General features: G+C 56.1%; 2 protein-coding genes across 8 annotated transcripts in view; both read left to right on the forward strand.

Annotated features, from left to right (window-relative positions):
* SCAMP2 (secretory carrier membrane protein 2) overlaps positions 1–7,713 on the forward strand; it is a 31,941-nt gene extending 24,228 nt beyond the window's left edge. For both annotated transcript variants that reach the window (XM_055277756.2, XM_055277754.2), the window contains 4 exons: positions 86–245; positions 2,015–2,116; positions 5,848–5,968; positions 6,225–7,713. In XM_055277756.2, the coding sequence (XP_055133731.1) occupies positions 86–245; positions 2,015–2,116; positions 5,848–5,968; positions 6,225–6,359 (518 nt within the window). In that variant the 3' untranslated portion in view covers positions 6,360–7,713. The remainder of the gene's footprint in view (positions 1–85; positions 246–2,014; positions 2,117–5,847; positions 5,969–6,224) is intronic.
* Positions 7,714–8,168: 455 nt separating this feature from the next.
* On the forward strand, positions 8,169–15,302 carry ULK3 (unc-51 like kinase 3). Of its 6 annotated transcripts, none has more exons than XM_055277762.2 (17): positions 8,290–8,439; positions 8,770–8,905; positions 9,024–9,164; positions 9,249–9,369; positions 9,938–10,042; positions 10,810–10,953; positions 11,137–11,219; positions 11,745–11,900; positions 12,086–12,191; positions 12,404–12,444; positions 12,709–12,811; positions 12,950–13,014; positions 13,111–13,189; positions 13,263–13,303; positions 13,656–13,703; positions 13,985–14,051; positions 14,176–15,302. In XM_055277762.2, exons 2-17 carry the CDS (start codon positions 8,771–8,773, stop codon positions 14,190–14,192), a joined length of 1,452 nt encoding a protein of 483 aa, XP_055133737.2. In that variant the 5' UTR covers positions 8,290–8,439; position 8,770; the 3' UTR covers positions 14,193–15,302. The 6 variants fall into 6 exon arrangements, 5 of the variants coding, with proteins under 5 accessions (XP_055133738.2, XP_063494848.1, XP_055133737.2 ...); XM_063638779.1 differs by having other exon boundaries at positions 12,769–12,811; XM_055277763.2 differs by lacking the exon at positions 8,770–8,905 and having other exon boundaries at positions 8,169–8,439.
* Positions 15,303–19,516: the final 4,214 nt, after the last annotated feature.

Below are 19,516 nucleotides of genomic sequence, written 5' to 3' on the forward strand. Positions count from 1 at the left end.
CTCACCTCTCCTAGGGAGTGGCTGCCACACTGGAGCCCCTCAGCCACTGTGGCACAAATCATAACTGTCCTGTCCCCTTCCCCAGTGCATTCAGTGACTCTGTTTCTGAACCTGCTTGCCTGCCTGGCCTGGTTCTCGGGCGACAGCTCCAAGGGAGTGGACTTTGGCCTCTCCATCCTATGGTTTCTGATCTTCACTCCCTGTGCCTTCCTTTGTTGGTACCGACCCATCTATAAGGCCTTTAGGTGAGTGAGGCCGGCGCAAGGGGTGAGACTTTATGGCTGGCATCCCGGGTAGCAGGCTAAGGGCTATAGGCCCTGGGACCCCATCCAAGTCTTAGAGCAGAATAGAATGTAGGGAAATCCACTTTCCCTACATTCTGTTCCTCTGTTCCCACCCAGAGCAAAGATTGGGGGCCCTGTTCCTCAGTTTCTGTACCTGAGGTCTGCTCTGGGCCCTGTCCTTTGACCAGGCACAGGAGACCTAGAGACGGGACCTGCCATCCCACTGCTCCCAGTCTGGCTGATGCCGTTACTGGGAAGGGGGAGGGGACGCTCTTTGGGAACTCCCTTCTGAGGCTCTAAGGTGTGCTTCTCTGGTAGTGTCAGATGAGTGCTCTCAAGGGCTCTTTCTCTATGACTATTGATGCTTCCCAATAACTCAAGAGTGCCAACACCTAAGCTAGATACTGGGAACATAGCTGGATATACCTTACAGACCCCCAGGGGTTCTGGAATTGTACCTCAGGGTTTATGCTTTCAGGGCTGGGAGCCCAGCAGGCCCTGGGAAGAGGGGTTAGGGTAGTGGCTGAACCATCCCTGTACCATTGGAGGCCCTGAACCCTCACTGTGATCTAGCCCTCAAGGACATAGAGATGGAAGTCCTCAGCTTGTGAGAGAGTTTTGTCTGGTGTCCCCTGTTTCCCAAATATTTTTTTCTTCCAGTCAGATGTACAGGTTTTGTTTTTTTCTCATTGTTCTTTGTTACCACGTATCCTCAAGTTCTATTGTTTTTGTTTTTTTTGTTTTGAGAGGGAGTCTTGCTCTGTCGCCCAGGCTGGAGTGCAATGATGCGATCTCAGCTCACTGCAGCCTCCTCCTCCTGGGTTCAAGTGATTTTCCTGCCTCAGCCTCCAGAGTAGCTGGGCTTACAGGCACATGCAACCACACCCAGCTAATTTTTGTATTTTTAGTAGCGATGGGGTTTCACCATGTTGGCCAGGCTGGTCTTGAACTCGTGACCTCAAGTGATCCATCTGTCTCGGCCTCCCAAAGTGCTGGGATTACGGGCGTGAACCACTGTGCCCGGCCTGTTTTGTTTTTTTGAGACAGAATCTCACTCTGTCACCCAGGCTGGAGTGCAATGGCGCAGTCTCAGCTCACTGCAACCTCCACCTCCCAGGTTCAATGAGTCTCCTGTCTCAGCCTCCCAAGTAGCTGGAATTACAGGCACACACCACCACACCCAGCTAATTTTTGTGTTTTTAGTAGAGACAGGGTTTTGCCATGTTGGCCAGGCTGGTCTCAAATTCTTGGCCTCATACAGTTTTATTATTAAGAGATTTACACCTTTGGCTTAGTTTTTCTTGCCTGTTATGAAAGGCAAGTACTCCAGGAGATGGAGTGTTAGGTTCTTTATTTTTTATTTACTTATTTTTCTGAGAGAGAGTCTTACTCTGTCACCCAGGCTGGAGTGCAGTGGCGGGATCTTGGCTCACTGCAGGAGTGTTAGGCTCTTTATATTGTCCTTTGGGGGAGCAACTTTATCAGCTCTTTGAGGAAGGGGTCAAGCACCGACTCCTTAAATTGGAAGGCAGTGAAAGGCAAGCTTTTCTTGATTATGGTGGGGGGTGTGTGTGTGTCCTTATGGATGGTGTGGCTGGGCCCCTGGAGCTCTGTCTCTTGCCCATGCTGCCTCCTGGCTCCTAGTGAGGAGGGATGTCACACCAAGTAAGGATGCTGAGGAACACGGCCCAAGCCCCCTTGTGACTTCTCATTTCCCTCTCTCTCCACAGGTCCGACAACTCTTTCAGCTTCTTTGTGTTCTTCTTTGTATTTTTTTGTCAAATAGGGATCTACATCATCCAGTTGGTTGGCATCCCTGGCCTGGGGGACAGGTGAGACCTGGGCATCACAGAGGGATATGGCTTTGGATATGGGACTCAGCCTCTCTTACCCTGTTTTCTAGCTCCCACAGAGCCCCGCCAGTGTCCTGCTTTTCCCATGCCGGGGAGTGGGTGAATGGGCCAGCTCGGATCTGCTTTGGGCCTTCTCTCCACTTCTTCATCAGTAGCCACTCACTTTTTTTTTTCTCCTTGATACTAAGGACATCAAAAGACACTCACTATTGGTCGGGTGCAGTGGCTCATGCCTGGAATCCCAGTACTTTGGGAGGCCGAGGCAGGCAGATTGCTCAAGCCCAGGAGTTCGAGACAGCCTAGGAAACACAGGGAGATCTTGTCTCTACCAAAAATAAAAAAAAATTAGCCTGGTGCAGTGGCATGCACCTATAGTCCCAGGTACTTGGGAGGCTGAAGCAGGAGGATCACTTGAGCCCAGGAGGTTGAGGCTGCAGTGAGCCATGATTGCACCACTGGATGCCAGCCTGGGTGAGAGAGTGAGATCCTGTATCAAAAAAAAAAAGACACTATCTATCTTTCCCTGCTATCCACTTTCCAGGGTGTTGTGGGTGAACTTGGCTTGACTCTTTAGGCTACCATGACAGTGTCCTGCACTGGATTGCAGCCTCTTCCTTTTCTCCTGCCACACCCTCCTGGAAGCTGATGGATGCCCCGGCCTTTGCAGACTCTGAGCTGCGACTTTTTCCAGATGCCTTGTAACTTAAGGAGACGGGTCCCTCACCTCCCCTGGACAGGCTTCTTCTGGCCGCCCTCTTTGAGCATACGGCTGGTTTGAGTTTCCAGGGTACCTCAGTTCTCAGCTCAAAATTAATCTCAAAAGAAAAGCTGATGGCTGATGTTTTCCTTTCTGCCCCAGTGCACAGGGAGCATTGCAGAAAGGTCAGACTGGCACTTGGCTGACAGCCTGAGCCTGGAAGGGCGGTGCTATTTTGGTCCCCTCCCTCCGGCAGAGCTGGCAAGTCCAGAGAAGTAGGGAGAGAAAGGCTTCCTCCCCTTGCCCTCCAAACAAGTGCATGCTGCCCTCCCACCACCACTCATGCTTCCTGTCCTGCTGTTGTTAATCTGGTCCCTTTTGACCAGTGACCCAATTTCATTACTTGTTACCTAAGTAAGACCCTGGTAGAAAAGCTGTGATTCATGACTGCCGTTTGCACCTGTACTGGGAATCAGAAGGCTTGAGTTGGCTGGGTGCCGTGGCTCATGCCTGTAATCCCAGCACTTTGGGAGGCCAAGACAGGTGGATAACTTGAGGTCAGGAGTTTGAGACCAGCCTGGCCAACATGGCAAACTCTCGTCTCTACAAAAAATACAAAAAAATTTAGCTGGGTGTTTTGGTGGGTACCTGTAATCTCAGATGCTGTGGAGGCTGAGGCAGGAGAATTGCTTGAACCTGGGAGGTGGAGGTTGCAGTGAGCCAAGATGGCACCACTGTACTCTAGCCTGGGCGACAGAGTGAGACTCTGTCTCAAAAAAAAAAAAAGTGTTGCTCTGTCACCCAGGCTGGAGTGCAGTGGCAAAATTATAGCTCACTATAACCTTGACCTCCTGCGTTCAAGTGATCCTCCTGCCCCAGCCTCCTGAGTAGCTAGGACTACAGACATGCACAACCATGCCTGGCTAATTTTTAAAATTTTTTGTAGAGATGGGGTCTTGCTATGTTGCCCAAGTTGGTCTCAAATTCTGGATTTGATTCTGAAGTGATCCTGAAGTGATTCTCCCGCCTTGTCCCCCCAAAGTGCTGAGATTACAGGCATGAGCCACCGTGCCTGGCCTACGTTAATTTTTGTATATGGTTGAAATAAGTATTTAACTTCATTGTTCTGTATGTAGATATCGTTGTTCCAGTACCATTTGTTGAAGAGATTACTCTTTCTCTTTGAATGGTTTTGGCACCCTTGTCAAAAATTAATTGACCGGCGGGGCACAGTGGCTCATGCCTGTAATCCCAGCACTTTGGGAGGCCAAGGCAGGTGGATCACCTGAGGTCAGAAAGGAGTTTGAGACCAGCCTGGCCAACATGGGAAAACCTCGTCTCTACAAAGAGTACAAAAATTAGCCAGGCACATTGGCAGGTGCCTATAATCCCAGCTACTCGGGAGCCTGAGGCAGGAAAATCGCTTGAACCTGGGAGGCAGAGGTTGCAGTGAGCCGAGATCACGCCACTGTTCTCCAGCCTGGGCTACAGAGCAAGACTCAATCTCAAAAAAAAAAAAAAAAAAGAAAAGAAAAAATTAACTGACCATAGGTGTATGGGTTTATTTCTGGAATCTCAGTTCTATTCCACTGATCTATATGTCTATGTTTATGCCAGTCCTACACTATTTTAGTGACTGTAGCTTTGTAGTAAGTTTTGATGTCAAGAAATATGAGGATATCCCTTTTACAGATGAGGACATGGGGCTCAGACAGGTGACAGCAAGTTGGCCAGTGATCCTCCTTCCCAGAAGGTGGGTCCTCAGGAGTGAGCAGCCACGCTTTCCATACTCCCCACCCCCAAAGCAGCAGAAAAAGGCCCAGCCCAGTGCTACCTTTTTAATTAATTAATTAATTTATTTATTTATTTTTTGAGATGGAGTCTCTGTTGCCCAGACTGGAGTGCAGTGGCATGATCTGTGCTCACTGCAAGCTCCGCCTCCCAGGTTCACGCCATTCTCCTGCCTCAGCCTCCCGAGTAGCTGGGACTATGTAGGCGGCTGCCACCACGCCTGGCTCATTTTTTGTATTTTTAGTAGAGACGGGGTTTCACTGTGTTAGCCAGGATGGTCTCGATCTCCTGACCTCGTGATGCACCCGTCTTGGCCTCCCAAAGTGCTGGGATTACAGGCATGAGGCACTGTGCCCAGCCCTTTCTCCTAACAGGGTCTCACTCTGTTGCTCAGGTTAGAGTGCTGTGGCGTGATCACAGCTCACTGCAGCCTTGAACCTCATGGGCTCAAGTGATCCTCCCACCTCAGCATCCCAAGTAGCTGGGACCACAGGCATGTATGACCACAGCCAGCTAATTTTTTTTTTTTTTTGAGTTGGAGTCTTGCCCTGTCACCCAGGCTGGAGTGCAATGGCATGATCTTGGCTCACTGCAGCCTGCACCTTCCAGGTTCAAGTGATTCTCCTGCCTCAGTCTCCCGAGTAGCTGGGATTGCAGGCGTGTGCAACCATGCGCAGCTAATTTTTGTATTTTTAGTAGAGACAAGGTTTCACCATGCTGGCCAGGCTGGTCTCAAACTCCTGACCTCAAGTGATCCGCTTTCCTCAGCCTCCCAAAGTGCTGGGATTACAGGCGCGAACCTGGCCTTTTTTTATTTTTTATGGAGACAGGGCCTCCCTCTGTTGCCCAGGTTGGTCTTGAACTCCTGGGCTCAAGTAGATCCTCCTGCCTCAGCCTCCCAAAGTGCTGGGATTACAGGTGACAGCCATAGCACCCAGCCCAGTGCTACTTCTGACTCTGTGAAGGCAGCAACCACATCCTCCCTTTCAGACCTCACATAACCAGAAGATTCCCCTTGTGAATGGGGTAGTGTGGGCCTGTCAGCCTTCACGGAGGTCTGGCCTCACAGGCCAAGGGCTTCTGGCTCATAGGGCTCCCTGTGCTGTGGGGAGATGCCAAGGTGATGGTCAGGACACAGCGGCCACTTGGAGAAGAGCCCCTTATGCTGACTCTTGGAGCCCACTTCCACTTTGCTCCATCTGGCCTCTTCTTCCCTTTATAGCGGTTGGATTGCAGCCCTGTCTACACTGGAGAAACAGTCCCTGGCCATATCAGTCATCATGATGGTGGTGGCTGGCTTCTTCACCCTCTGTGCCGTGCTCTCAGTCTTCCTCCTGCAGCGGGTGAGTGGTGTGGGCAGGGCTGACAGCAAATGGGAGGAAGCAGGCAACTGTTTCTTGCCCTTGCCACGAGATGTTTTTCACCGCTGCAGTTGGGCTTCCTAGGCCCCCAAAGGTCCAGCACCTTTCTCTAAGGATCTGGTTGCGGGGGTCAGGCAGTGCCAGGCTTCTGGTGACCCCTTTGGGAGTATAACCTGGATGGCTGGCTTCCTGGTGGGCCCATAGGGCAGGCTTCTCTCACCCCACCCCTCTTCGCCAGGTGCACTCCCTGTACCGCCGGACAGGGGCCAGCTTCCAGCAGGCCCAGGAGGAGTTTTCCCAGGGCATCTTCAGCAGCAGAACCTTCCACAGAGCTGCTTCATCTGCTGCCCAAGGAGCCTTCCAGGGGAATTAGTCCTCCTCTCTCTCTTCTCTCCCCCTCAGCCTTTCTCTCGCCTGCCTTCTGAGCTGCACTTTCCGTGGGTGCCTTATGTGGTGGTGGTTGTGCCCAGCACAGACCTGGCAGGGTTCTTGCCATGGCTCTTCCTCCTCCCTCAGCGACCAGCTCTCCCTGGAACGGAAGGGACAGGGGCTTTTTTTTTCCCCTCTACGTACAAAGAAAACAAAGCTCTCTTTCCTTCTCTGGTGATGGTTTGGTAGGATTCTTTTGTCTCTGGAAGCAGTGGGACTGAAGTTCTCTTCGTCCTGTGCACACACAGATACCCCCACACGGTTGGGATCACAGGCTGACCTGGGCCCACCCCAGCTGGAGTTTTCTGCCAGGGTCTTGGGCCTTGACTCCCCCACCCTGCAGGCCTGGCCTGAATCTGGCTTCTCAGACACAGCCCAGCCCTTCCTGCCCGGGCTGGGAATAAGCCTCTCTCAGGCTTTGGTGGACAGATCTCAGGCTTTGGTGGACAGACACTCCAGTTGTCTCCAGGCTTCCAGAGAAGGCTGGTTGCCTCAAGCTCTTCTCTGCCTCATAAACGGATCCAGAGAAGGCTGGTTGCCTTAAGCTCTTCCCTGCCTCGTGTTCCTCAGAAACGGATTCACAGCCCTTTAGCCCTCTGCACCCTCCTGCAGGGGATGGCACTTTGAGCCCTCTGGAGCCCTCCCTTGCTGAGCCTTACTCTCTTCAGACTTTCTGAATGTGCAATGCCGTTGGTTGGGATTTGGGGACTGGAAGGAACCAAGGACACTGACCCCAAGCTGTCCTGCCCAGCGTCTTCTAGGAGGGTGGGGTCTGCCTGTCCTGGTGTGGTTGGTTTGGCCCTGGTTTGCTGTGACTCCCCCCCCCCCACCGCCAGGGACGGTTGCCTTTCTCTCTGCCTCAGATGCCGCTTGCCCCGCCCATGCTCCCCATCAGCAGCATCCAGACTTTCAGGAAGGGCAGAGCCAGCCAGTCCAGAACCGCATCCCTCAGCGGGGACTGATGAGCCATCTCTCGGAGGGCCCCCTAATACCCAGTGGAGTCTGGCTTACACCCCGGGGGGTATGTCACTGTGATAGACACCTAAGAGTCCACCCTTAAAACCAGCACCCTGTCTCCCGATGCTGCCGAGTGGGTGTGTGGACTGGGGGGCCTTCCCACAAAACTAGCCTCTGGCTCTGGGCCTGAGGCAGACGCAGGCCCCAGCCACTGAATGATACTAGCAGCGGCTGGGGTTTTATAAACTCATTTCTGGTATTTTTTCCCCTCTATGTACAAATGTATATGTTACGTCTCAATTTTTGTGCTTAAATAAAAATAAAAAGACATTTTCAGACAACACTGGCCCACATGTCTGGTGGACTTGGGAGGACGGGGCAGCCCACAGGATTAGGGGCTGGGCGCTGCTGCTAAGATTGGAGAGTGGGGACAGTCAAGATGCAATAAATAGGTCGTCAAGGCCGTTCCTCAGAAAAGTGAAAAGCAGCTGGGAGGCCTGGGAAGCCAACGCGACCTCTTCCAAAGGCGCCTTCTCGTGCCAGTAGCTCTCCTTTCCGAGCTGCGGGTCCTGGGGAGGGGCCCTGGGAGCCTCCCGGACGCCGTCGCCCCCACACACGCCCGCTCCGCCGCCCGCGCCCTCACATGGGCGATCTCTAGACGCCTCTGAGCCCTCTGGGAGTCCCCGGAGACCGCGCCGGCCGTCCTCTGTTAACTTCTAGGCTCGCGGGGCCTCCGTGTCCCCTCGTGGGCCCTGCAGGAACTGGCTGGGCGCGTGACCCGGCGAGGCCCGGGGACAGGGGAGGGGCGCCGGGAGCCGGGCGGATCCGCGTCCCCGATGCGCGCTGCATTTCCGGCGGGCGGCGCTGGGGGCAGCGTGGAGCCGCCGCGTGCTCGGCCCGCCCCCCAACCCGCCGGAACCGCCGCCCGCACCGAGGAAGCGCCTGCGCGGGCGCAGGCGGCCGGGATGGCGGGGCCCGGCTGGTGTCCCCCTCGCCTGGACGGCTTCATCCTCACCGAGCGCCTGGGCAGCGGCACGTACGCCACGGTGTACAAGGCCTACGCCAAGGTGGGTGCCGGCCGGTGGCCCTGTGCCCGCCCGAGCTAGCCCGGCTGGTGCCGGCTGGGGAGACTCCGAGAGGTTAGCGACAGTGTGGGAATAGTTAGGGACGGGAGGCCGACCTCGCCCCAGCCTGACCCTCGGCAGAGGTTGGAGCCGACTGCCACGCTTCGGTCTTAAAGAGCGCACCTGCACCCACCTGCAGGGTCAGTGGCTGAAGAACAGGCCCAAAACAGGTTACCTGGTGGGCTAGGAGGAGTCTGGGACTGGAGCCAGTTAGGAGGCAGAGTGGGCGGTTCTAGAACCCTGAGTGACATGCCTCTGCCGGGAGCACTCCAGAATGCAAAGAGATGGATCATCTAGCCGAGGGTTGGAGAAGACCAGGCTGAGGCTGTGTCGGGAAGCCAGGATTCCAGAATCAGCATTCCTCACTGGCCTCACAAGGGAAAGCTGGGAATCCCGGTGCTGGTGTGCAGTAGGTAGACCCGGGGAGGGGCGGGGTGGGGGGACAGAGGGAACCAGATAGAGTCTTTCCAGTCAGACAAGGGTCCTGGCCCCCTCAAGGCAGAGTCCCCAAATCTCCTGTCCCGCAGAAGGACACTCGTGAGGTGGTAGCCATAAAGTGTGTAGCCAAGAAAAGTCTGAACAAGGCATCGGTGGAGAACCTCCTCACGGAGATTGAAATCCTCAAGGGCATTCGACATCCCCACATTGTGCAGCTGAAAGACTTTCAGGTGCGAGCCTGGGGCGGGGCCGCTGCCAAAGGGAGCTGGAGAAGGGACACTCTCTTCAGGCCGCCTCTCTACCTCTAAACACAGTGGGACAGTGACAATATCTACCTCATCATGGAGTTTTGCGCAGGGGGCGACCTGTCTCGCTTCATCCATACCCGCAGGATTCTGCCTGAGAAAGTGGCGCGTGTCTTCATGCAGCAATTAGGTAAAGGCCTGTGACCCCAGCCTGACACTCCGTCCCTTGTTCTCTGCCCCCCACCATCCCACCCCTCCCCCAGGCTTAGAGCCTTGGCACGCATTGCAGCTGCCTCTTGCACAGCCTGAAATTTTAGGGTCCTGTTTATCTCATACACTCCACCCTTGCTCAAGGACGCTGTGGGAGAGATGAGGGAGTAACCCCCCTCTGTGGGGTGTTCAGGCTTCCATACATAGAACATAATATAAGGACCTTGTAGAACATTCCAGAATCCTGTAGTTAGGACTCAAGTGCTGTGCCAAGGAAAAGAGCACGATTCTCAAGGGCTGGGGCATCCAGAGAAGCTTCTGAGAGGCGGGGAGACTTGTGAAGGGGCAGAGGGAAGGAGGGTGGGCACTTGGGTGGGGTGGCAAACTCCTAGAAGTGGTAGGAGCTTGGTGCTTATATGGACAACATTAGACCAGCCAGGCAGAAACTGGGGTTGTGCGGGCTTGAGGAGGCAGATGTGAGCCGGGGAGGCGAGAGGCAGGCGGGAATGGGCTCTGAACTGTCTCTCTTTGTGGGTCCCGCTCCTCAGCTAGCGCCCTGCAATTCCTGCATGAACGGAATATCTCTCACCTGGATCTGAAGCCACAGAACATTCTACTGAGCTCCTTGGAGAAGCCCCACCTAAAACTGGCAGGTCTGTGTCTGAACCAGCAGGGATGAGGTTTGGAGAGTGCAGAGGCCTCCCTCTGCCTGGGCTCACTCAGCAGCCCTGCTTCTTATGGAGCCCTCTATAGAGTCCTCAAAGAGTGACAGGCTGCGAAGTCTGGGGTTGGACCCTGTCATCAAAAGGTGGAACCTTTCTGAGGCTACCCATGCTCAAGTCCAGCAGCATAATGGGTGGAGTTAGGGCTCAGTCTGTGGCCAGAGTTGGGACTCACTGTGTGTCCAGGTTTAGGGGTCAATCTGGGAACGGTGCCAGGGTTCAGTGTGTGACCAGCATCAGGGATCCCTCTGTGGGCAGGGATTGGACTTGGTCTGTCATCAGAATTGGGGCTCAAGTCTGTGACTCCATCTGTGGCCACATAGGAGGGTGTGTGGTGGGGGAGTAGGAGGTGGTGACCCTTGATAAGATTTGGATAATAATTGACGCTGGAGGCCAGAGACTGTGATAGAACCTAAGCCTGGGGGGACAGTGAGAGGGTAGGGGCTTACCCATGTAGCTGGTGTGATCAGGTGGGCTTCCTAGGAAAAGGTACGCAAGGGAGCTGTGCAGGATGGGTAGGTTTTATACCCCAGAGGCAGATATAGGAGGATGTTCCAGCCTAATGATGAGCAGAGGCTTGGAAATAGGGTTGATCCTGGCAGGTCTGGAGGGTGGAAAGGAGCCTGGGGTGAGGCTTTACAAGCCAGGAGCTGAAGCAGCTGGAATTCAAGCCCTGCTGCCCCGCCTCTTGCCTGCAGACTTTGGTTTCGCACAACACATGTCCCCCTGGGATGAGAAGCACGTGCTCCGTGGCTCCCCCCTCTACATGGCCCCCGAGATGGTGTGCCAGCGGCAGTATGACGCCCGCGTGGACCTCTGGTCCGTGGGGGTCATCCTATATGGTGAGACCTCTTTTCCCTGCTTCTCACCCTGAGGCCTACACTGTTTCCTCAGGCAGGGCCTCTCTGGGCCACTTCTGAAGGGTTCTGATGAAAACTGACTGCTGGCCCAGGGCCCCTACTGAGGGGCGTCAGGCCAGGCTTGACCCATTCCCTCCCAGCCTCCGCTCTGCCTCCCTTCCACAGAAGCCCTCTTCGGGCAGCCCCCCTTTGCCTCCAGGTCGTTCTCGGAGCTGGAAGAGAAGATCCGTAGCAACCGGGTCATCGAGGTGGGTCTAGCAGGGCCTTAGCGACCATTGGGGGGCAGAGGGAGCCAGGGCCCTGAGGGTTTAGACCTCGCTCTGACCTGCAGAGACTGGAGTATGGGCTCCAGGCTGCCTTTGTGGTGGAGGGGCATGCTCCAGGCTGGAAGTCGAGGTGCCAGGCTGTCCCAGGGCCTCAGATCAGCCCACAGCAGGCAGCACAGTGCCTATTTTGCAGGCCCTTGTGGGGAGAATGCAAAGCAGAGCCAGGCCCAGCCTTCCCAGGAGCATAGTCCAGGGAGGGAAATAAGGACTCAGAAACACGATTCTAGCTCAGCTCAGGGCTCCAGCGAGGGTGCGCCGGGAGCCCAGGGATGGAGGCCTGGCTCTCCACTGGCTCCATCATCTTGACCCATCCTGTTCCTCCTCGGTCTCGGGTTCCCCACCTGTCCAATGCGTACCTCTGGGGTTCCTTGCAGACCCCTGGGCTGGGGTAGGGGTGGAGGGGCTGGAGCCCAGTGTGATCTGTCCCTGCCGTTCCCTTCCCTGCAGCTCCCCTTGCGGCCCCTGCTCTCCCGAGACTGCCGGGACCTATTGCAGCGGCTCCTGGAGCGGGACCCCAGCCGTCGCATCTCCTTCCAGGACTTCTTTGTGCACCCCTGGGTGGACCTGGAGCACATGCCCAGTGGGGAGAGTCTGGGGCGAGCAGTGAGCAGACGGCTGGGGCTGGGGTGGGCTGAGGGTGGGCTGGAGGTCTTGTTGCCCCCGTTGGCGGTGAATTGGTGACTCGCCCAACAGAGACAGAGGGCGGGCTCAGGGGAGCTGATCTCCCATCTTGGTGAGCGTGGGAGAATAGGGAGGTGGACCTGAACCCTGATCTGCCCATCCCCCAGACCGCCCTGGTGGTGCAGGCTGTGAAGAAAGACCAGGAGGGGGATGCAGCAGCCGCCTTATCACTCTACTGCAAGGCTCTGGACTTCTTCGTACCTGCCCTGCACTGTGAGTCCCAGGCCATGCCTGAAGCTCGTGGGTGCAGCAGGGATGGGAGTCATCTGTGGCTGCAGTAGGTGGATTCCAGAAGTTCTCTATCTAGAATTTTGTAGGCGACAAAGCAGAGCATAAACCTGGAATATTGTGTTTTGAGGGATTCCAGAGGGTTCATTGTGGGCAGGGGTTCGCCCAGACTCCTCATGTGACCTCACTTTCTGCAGATGAAGTGGATGCCCAGCGGAAGGAGGCAATTAAGGCAAAGGTGGGTGAGAGTCCCCATGAGGAAGTGGGGGGGCAGGGGGTAAGGCCCGGAGATCTCGGGGGCCCCTGCGGAATGGCTCTCTTAGAATTGGAACTTCCTCTCCTGCAACACAGGGCTGGGAATGGGTCAGGCCAGCCTCATTTGCCCCCTGACATGTTTATAGCTTGAGGCAGTCACTAACAATGCAGAGGGAGAACTTGGAGGTGGGTTCTGGCAAGGGTAGCGGGTGAGACCACCCCTCCTCAGGCCCTTTCCCTGCTACAGGTGGGGCAGTACGTGTCCAGGGCCGAGGAGCTCAAGGCCATCGTCTCCTCTTCCAATCAGGCCCTGCTGAGGCAGGGGACCTCTGCCCGAGACCTGCTCAGAGGTAGACTCCGGTTTCTGGCTGACCCCAGGGCCCCCAGCAAACCTCCCGACAGCCTGAGGGGGAGGCGGGTGTTGAGAGGCATCCTGCAGCGAACAGGCAGGTTGCTTCCCTCACGCTGAGCCTTTCCCATCATCTCAGAGATGGCCCGGGACAAGCCACGCCTCCTAGCTGCCCTGGAAGTGGCTTCAGCTGCCATGGCCAAGGTTTGTGCCAGTGGGAGGGGTCCAGGTGGGTCGGGGCAGGGCGGGGAGATACCCAGGCCATGACCCTAAGCAGCGGGGGTGTCCTTGTGGCTGCAGGAGGAGGCTGCTGGTGGGGAGCAGGATGCCCTGGACCTGTACCAGCACAGCCTGGGGGAGCTGCTGCTGCTGCTGGCAGGTGAGGGCCCCCATTTCTGCCCCCGACAGGGCCCCTGGCCGCCCTGCCTTCACCACACGCCCTCTCTTTACAGCGGAGCCCCCGGGCCGGAGGCGGGAGCTGCTTCACACTGAGGTGCCCACTGAGCTTGAGAGGGTTGGGGGGCTTCCTCTTCCCCTTTCTCTGCTCTTACCTGTGGGGACCTCTTTGGGTTCCCTCTGGAATGTCCCACTCTCAGGGTGTTCCAAGTCTGGAAGTCAAACCATAGGGCTGGGGTGCTCAGACAGGGTAGTGGGGGATCTGGGAACCCAGCAGCAAAAAGTCTGGGAAGGCTTCTTGGAGGAAGGAGCAGATAAGGGACTCAGGAGGCAAGTTGTTCTGATGGGGCAGAGGGTTCTGGAGAGCATCAGGGGTGAGGAGGAGTTCCCTTTGAAACCCCACCCCCCACACTATCCCCCACACCCAAGGGCATATCTTTCCTTGGCAGGTTCAGAACCTCATGGCCCGAGCTGAATACCTGAAGGAGCAGATCAAGGTGGGCACATGGGGGCCGCGCTGGGGCTAGGGTCTGTGGGTGCTGTTGCTCTCTGCTTGTGGCTGTCGTCCCCACCCTGCTGGTGTATGTCTGCTCTCCCGCTTCCTCTGCAGGCCTCCCCGTCCCTGTATCTGCCCTTCACTCTCTCTCTTGCTCGGCACTGTGCGCTGTGGCTCGTGTCCCCGTCCTTCATTCTCTCACTTGCTCGGCACTGTGGGTTGTGGCTCGTGTGTCTGCCTCTGGCTGCCTCTCATCCCTTGTGCTGCCTTCACATCCCACAGATGAGGGAATCTCGCTGGGAAGCTGACACCCTGGACAAAGAGGGACTGTCGGAATCTGTTCGTAGCTGTGAGTCCTGTCCTGGGGTCGATCCTCCATCCAAGGACGGGTGAGGGCTGGGGGCCCTGAGTTCTGCCTCCCTTACCAAAGACCTGAGACTGACCCTCCCCCATTGTCCCCCTCCCCCCTATAGCTTGTACCCTTCAGTGACCCTAGAAGAATGATTGGACAGACATGAGCCATCTGGAGCAGAGGGACACTAACCCAGGCTGACGCCAAGAATGAAGCGGCCCACTGCAGCCCTGGCGAGCAGGCTTCTTGGATGGACAGTGCTGAGACCCCCACATGCCAGAGTCCCCAGCCTTCCTCAGGTTACTCTGCACCCACAGACGGTTTGATGGCTGTGCTGTATACTGGAGGGGAGGGCAGGACTCTGGGAGAACAGCACTTCTTTCATGAGACCTTTGTTACTCGGTGGTTACTGGGTCCTGTGCCTGTCCGTTTTGGGGCATACAGTCGTCTATCATTTTTGGCTCCGAGAAGAGGGCAAGGGGCCCCTGCAGGGCACTTCTGTGCTTGCCCTCGCCCTGCCAGCAGGCAGCTATGCCCCTGGCCTGCCCTTCCCGGGAACCCTTATTCCAACTCAGCTCCTGTTTGCACTGGAATGGGGCACTCCAACACCCCTCAGGGACCACCCTCCCCACAGTATGCACTCAGCCCCACAGAACCCACCAGTCTTTCTGGGAACTCACACCTGCCTGCCATCTTGGTACTTTAAGTTAATCCTTCAAGCATGAAAGTTGTATCTTTTGGGGTTTAAGAAGCCCATGCCTTGTTCCTGCCCTGGCCTAGGGAGCACTCAGGAGGGTTCCTTGGTCCTCATCTCTCCCACCTCCGTTCCTCTTTGGGCCCCACACTAGCCACAGTGCAGGCCTTGTGCTGGAGTTTGAGCCTGGGACAGGGAGAGGGAGGTTTGGAGACGGTCTGACCCAGTGCACTCCAGGCTACCCACTTCTAGGCCTGCTCTGCCGCTATGGAGCCCTGAGCAAGCCCCTTCCTCTTTCTGAGCCTGGGTCTCCCCATCTCTTCAATGGGGCTGATACCTTCACAGCCCACAGCATGGGCACTTACGAGGACAAAGTGAATTTAACCTGGAAAAGAATGTATTTGAGAGTTTCTTTTAAATAATCAGCAGGTGTTGGTGATTTCTAGCCCTTCTGCCCTTAAATGCTTCCTTGGGCAAGAGTTGTCCGTCCTCCCTGCAGGAGGCTGAGTGTGAAGAGTTTCATTCATTGTTTCTCTATTAAATTATTTTCTCTATTTGCGCATCTCTTCTTGCCTTAAGAACAGGAGAGGTGGCCGCTGCCCATAGGCTGGGGCAAGAAGGACTGCAGCAAAAGCTGGGGAAGCTGAGGTAGGGCCGGAGAGGTCGCGAGGTGGAGGGGAATGCTGAGAGTGATAGCCACATCTGCCCTCAGCCCCCAGGGATCCAGGAGAAGGGCTGACCAGGGTCATTCCTGCCCATACCCAGGCGACCGGTGGGGAGAGGAGCGCAGGCCTGGGAGCTGGGAAGGCTTTTTCCCTCTTTGCTCCTCAGCTCAGCTCCAGGAATGCAATCTTCCACTATGCTCTGCCCTCCACACCGCACACTGTCTCACTCCAGACAGGATCTCTTGGCTTCCTTCCCTTTCTTACCCTGGGCCACTGAGGGAGCAGTGAGCTGGACTGGGGGAAAGGGCATGTTTTGAGGTATCATGTTCACACCCAGCCCCCAGGGACTCCATTTCCAGCAGGCTCTGTACCCTGGCCTTCCCCCAACCCCACGTACACCCCAGGTGTCATTCTGATCAGCACTTGGGAGTAGGAGGGGAGCACAGCAGGGGAGCAGTTCCTTAGACTTACCCATGCCCCAGGTTGCTCAGTCATCCCAGGATTTCCTATACCTGGAAGGGAACAGACCCTGGGAACTATTCTCCCTGAAGCCCCTAGCCTGGCCATCGGGGGGCAGTGTGGAGCAGTGTCCCAGAGGGCAGGAGGAACTGCTAGAATTCTGGCTCTGCTACTCGGCCTTGAAGTTTGGGATCCATCGATTAGCCTATTTCTTCATAGAGTGAGGTTGAGGATAAGGGCCCCATGGGAATTTGTAATGAGATATTGCACATGGGCATGGCATACAGTAAGAATACAATAAAATGTGACTTTCAGATCTAAGGAGAGAAATGTACTTCAGATTATCTCTGGAAATAGGCCAGACAAAAAAGCCTCAATATATAAAAGTGAGGGAACAGGAGGGGAATGAATGGACCTGGTTGAGTGGATGAATTGAGAAGATGGGAGGGGCTGGGCACAGTGGCTCACACCTGTAATCCCAGCACTTTGGGAGGCCAAGGCGGGTAGATCACGAGGTCAGGAGATGGAGACCAGCCTAGCCAGCATGGTGAAACCCCATCTGTACTGAAAATATAAAAATTAGCCGGGCGTGGTGGTGGGCGCCTGTAGTCCCAGCTACTTGGAAGGCTGAGGCAGGAGAATCACTTGAACCTGGAAGGCGGAGATTGCAGTGAGCCAAGATTGGGCCACTGCATTCCAGCCTGGTGACAGCAAGACTCTGTCTTAAAAAGAAAAAAAAAAAAAAAAGATGGGAGAAAGAGTGGAAATGAAAGACGAGATGGAAGACTAGAGAGAATTTATGGCCAATAGAGAGAGGGTTGGCCCATCGACCCCAGTTGCTTATTTGTGATCATTATATTGGCTGGCTGAGAACAGAGGCCTGAAGTTCTTAGGCAGGTAGGTGCGGAGAGCAGTGGGCCCCCACAGGGAAGATTCAGTACTCGAAAGCCCTGGGGACTGAGGCTGCTGGAGGAGCCCCTGGGAAGGGGCCCTCCTTGAATAAAACATCTAGATGATCTCTAGGCTGGTCCTGTGTCCAAGCCGTCTGCCAAGCAGGGAGGCAGCCCAGTCGGAGGCTGGGGCGAAGGGGGGCAGGGCTTGCTTCTAACGGCAGAGGCCTGTAGGAAACGTGCAGATCCACTTTCCAAAGGTCATGTTTTCCTTCATAGGAGACAGAGTTGTTTTTGCCTCTCACTTTCAACACTCTGTAGGTGCCCAAAGCAGGATGGCTACCTCCTAGTAATGTTCAGGGGACTGCCCTGTCCTCCTGCCTCCATCCCAGTCACCCAAGCACAGAGCCAGCCCTGGGCCAAGCTGGGGGAAGCACCCAAGCCTTCTCCCACAGGGCCAGCCCTGGAAGATGCAGATGGGCCTCAGAAGCAGATAGAGGGACCCAGGTGTCCAGCTGGCCCTTCTTTACCCTCTTTACCTGGGATGTGGGAAAGGACGTAGAACCTTTGTTCCTGCGGAAGGTCATCTAGAAGGGCTCTTGTCCCCAGAGGCCGGGTTGCTGTCCCAGCCCTCCCTGAAAGGGCAATGGCCCAACACCCAGGCTGGGGCCCGAGGGAAGGAGCACACCAATGACAGCTTCCCCAGAGGAACTCATACTGCACCTACACACAGCAGATCCCACAGACACAAGACAGCCGTGTGCAGGCTCACAAACCCCCGTAGGCCCCACACACATGCTCATGAGCACACAAGCAGCCATAGCTCCTGCTGAATGAGGCTGAGGCCGCCTCAGTGCTGCTGCTGCTCCCCTGATCTCAAACCTCAAATGGCCTCTGGGGACAGCTCTCCCTGGCAGGCATTGGGTTGGAGGCACGGCAGTGAACCCTGTAACTACACCCCCAGCCCCACCTCAGGTCTGTGGGATAGAGGACAGAAGCTCCAGCCTCACGGCTGAGTGTCAGCTGGGTCAACAGGCAATGTCAGCAGCTCGGCTCAGCTAACAAGCATGTTCCAGGTGTCTTAGCGCCTGCCTGGGGCCTCCGGTGTCTGAGGAGGACCCATGTGGCTGTTGAGGGAACAGGAGATCCTCCATGCTCCAAACCCTGGTCACCCTCCCCAGTTCCTCCCTGGGGACCAACTGGCCTTGGGAAAGTCACTTGTTCTCTTGGCACCCTCTTCCTGCTGGCAACTGGGCCTGAGCTGTCCGGGTGGGTAGAAGGTAGGAGCAGGGGACTGCAGGCTCCTTGGGCAGGGTTTCCCTGAAATCTTTTGCATTGTGGAACCAGAGCCCCAGAGGGTGAGAGGTGGTGGGACAGGCAACCATCTCTGCCTCTTCCTCCCGCTGAAGGGGTTTAGGGAAGTTGGAGGGGCTGTCTTAACTACCTTTTAACATTTCGTGTATGCTCAGACTGCCCGCAAGGGTATGAAGGAGAAAGGAAAGGGGAAAAGAAAAGGAGGGAGGGAGGGAAGGAAGGAGCAGGCCTGAAACATCAGAGTCATAACTACGGGGTACTAATGGGGTTCTAGACATAGCGTGAAATGGAAGTTTTGGTGGCAAATGACTCTGTGGCCCTCACATCACACCAGGTGGGTGGACCAGTCACAGGAAAAATATGTAAATATCCTAGTTGGACATTGAATTGTCTAAATAAGACAGGGTAGGAACAGCTTGGGAAGAGAGTAGTAGTTGATGTATTCAGGGCCCGAGGGCTTGGGAGTTGGGGGCAGGTGCAGAAGAGGAGCTCCAGTTGGGCCAAGTCAGCCCCCAGCTGCGGGCGGATATAGGACAGGCACTGAGCCAGCAGAGCAGCGGGGAGTGAGGGCACACAGGTGAGAGGGGTGCAGACTGACAGAGACCCAGATTGCAGGGCTGATGGGGAGGGGGAAGGAAGAAGAGAAGCCAGGCATGCCCAAGAGGGCCCGGGACCCCTCAGCCTACCCTCATTGTCCATCTCTGAGCCCACAGCCTCCTCCACCCCATTCCAGGGATAGTGCAAACCGGTCAGGGCTTCTTGGAGTTCCGCTCCTAGGGTGAAGGGGAAACTAATGTGGGGGCTCACCGCCCTCCTGATCTTTAATCCAGGTTCCAACCAGCCTTGCTTTGACAGGGTTCAGCGAGTGCAAGTCCCCCAGCCCCCACTGCCCACCACCCCTGCCTCTCCCTCTCGGCCCTGCGAAGCACTGAGGGGGAAGGGGTCTGTCCAATCCCATTAGGCAGAAGGCCCTGGAGGGCGGAGTGCTGACGTGGGCCTTGCTGCCGATGCTGCGGAGGCAGCCCATGACCCCCCTACCCGGCTTGGGGCTCTGGCTTGGGTCTCCTCCAGCTCTGAGAAGGTCAGGAGGAGGCCCTGGCCTGGGGACAGCCCAGGAGCAGCTCAGAGGCCCAGGCCCATTCCCTGGGGACACTCAGGAGAGTGAGACCAAGAGTGACAGCTCCAGCAGCAGACTCCAGGGCTGGGCCTGTGTCTCTCCCTGCCCTGTCTCCCCTCTTCCAGCCCCGCATGACCTCCTGTACAGGTTCGATGTGCCTTGTTCTTATTTTACAAAGGAGACCTCATGGAAACTTTGCCCTTGAAACCCAATCCTCAGACAGCCGTTCCTGCCTATAAACCTTGGCTGGCTTCCCCACAGGCCGGGCCCTGGACCTCGGGGTGGGGCACCCGGGGTTGGCCCCATAGCACCTTCCTCCTGCC

The sequence above is a fragment of the Symphalangus syndactylus genome, chromosome 5 (assembly GCF_028878055.3).
Source record: "Symphalangus syndactylus isolate Jambi chromosome 5, NHGRI_mSymSyn1-v2.1_pri, whole genome shotgun sequence".
Lineage (NCBI taxonomy): Eukaryota > Metazoa > Chordata > Mammalia > Primates > Hylobatidae > Symphalangus > Symphalangus syndactylus.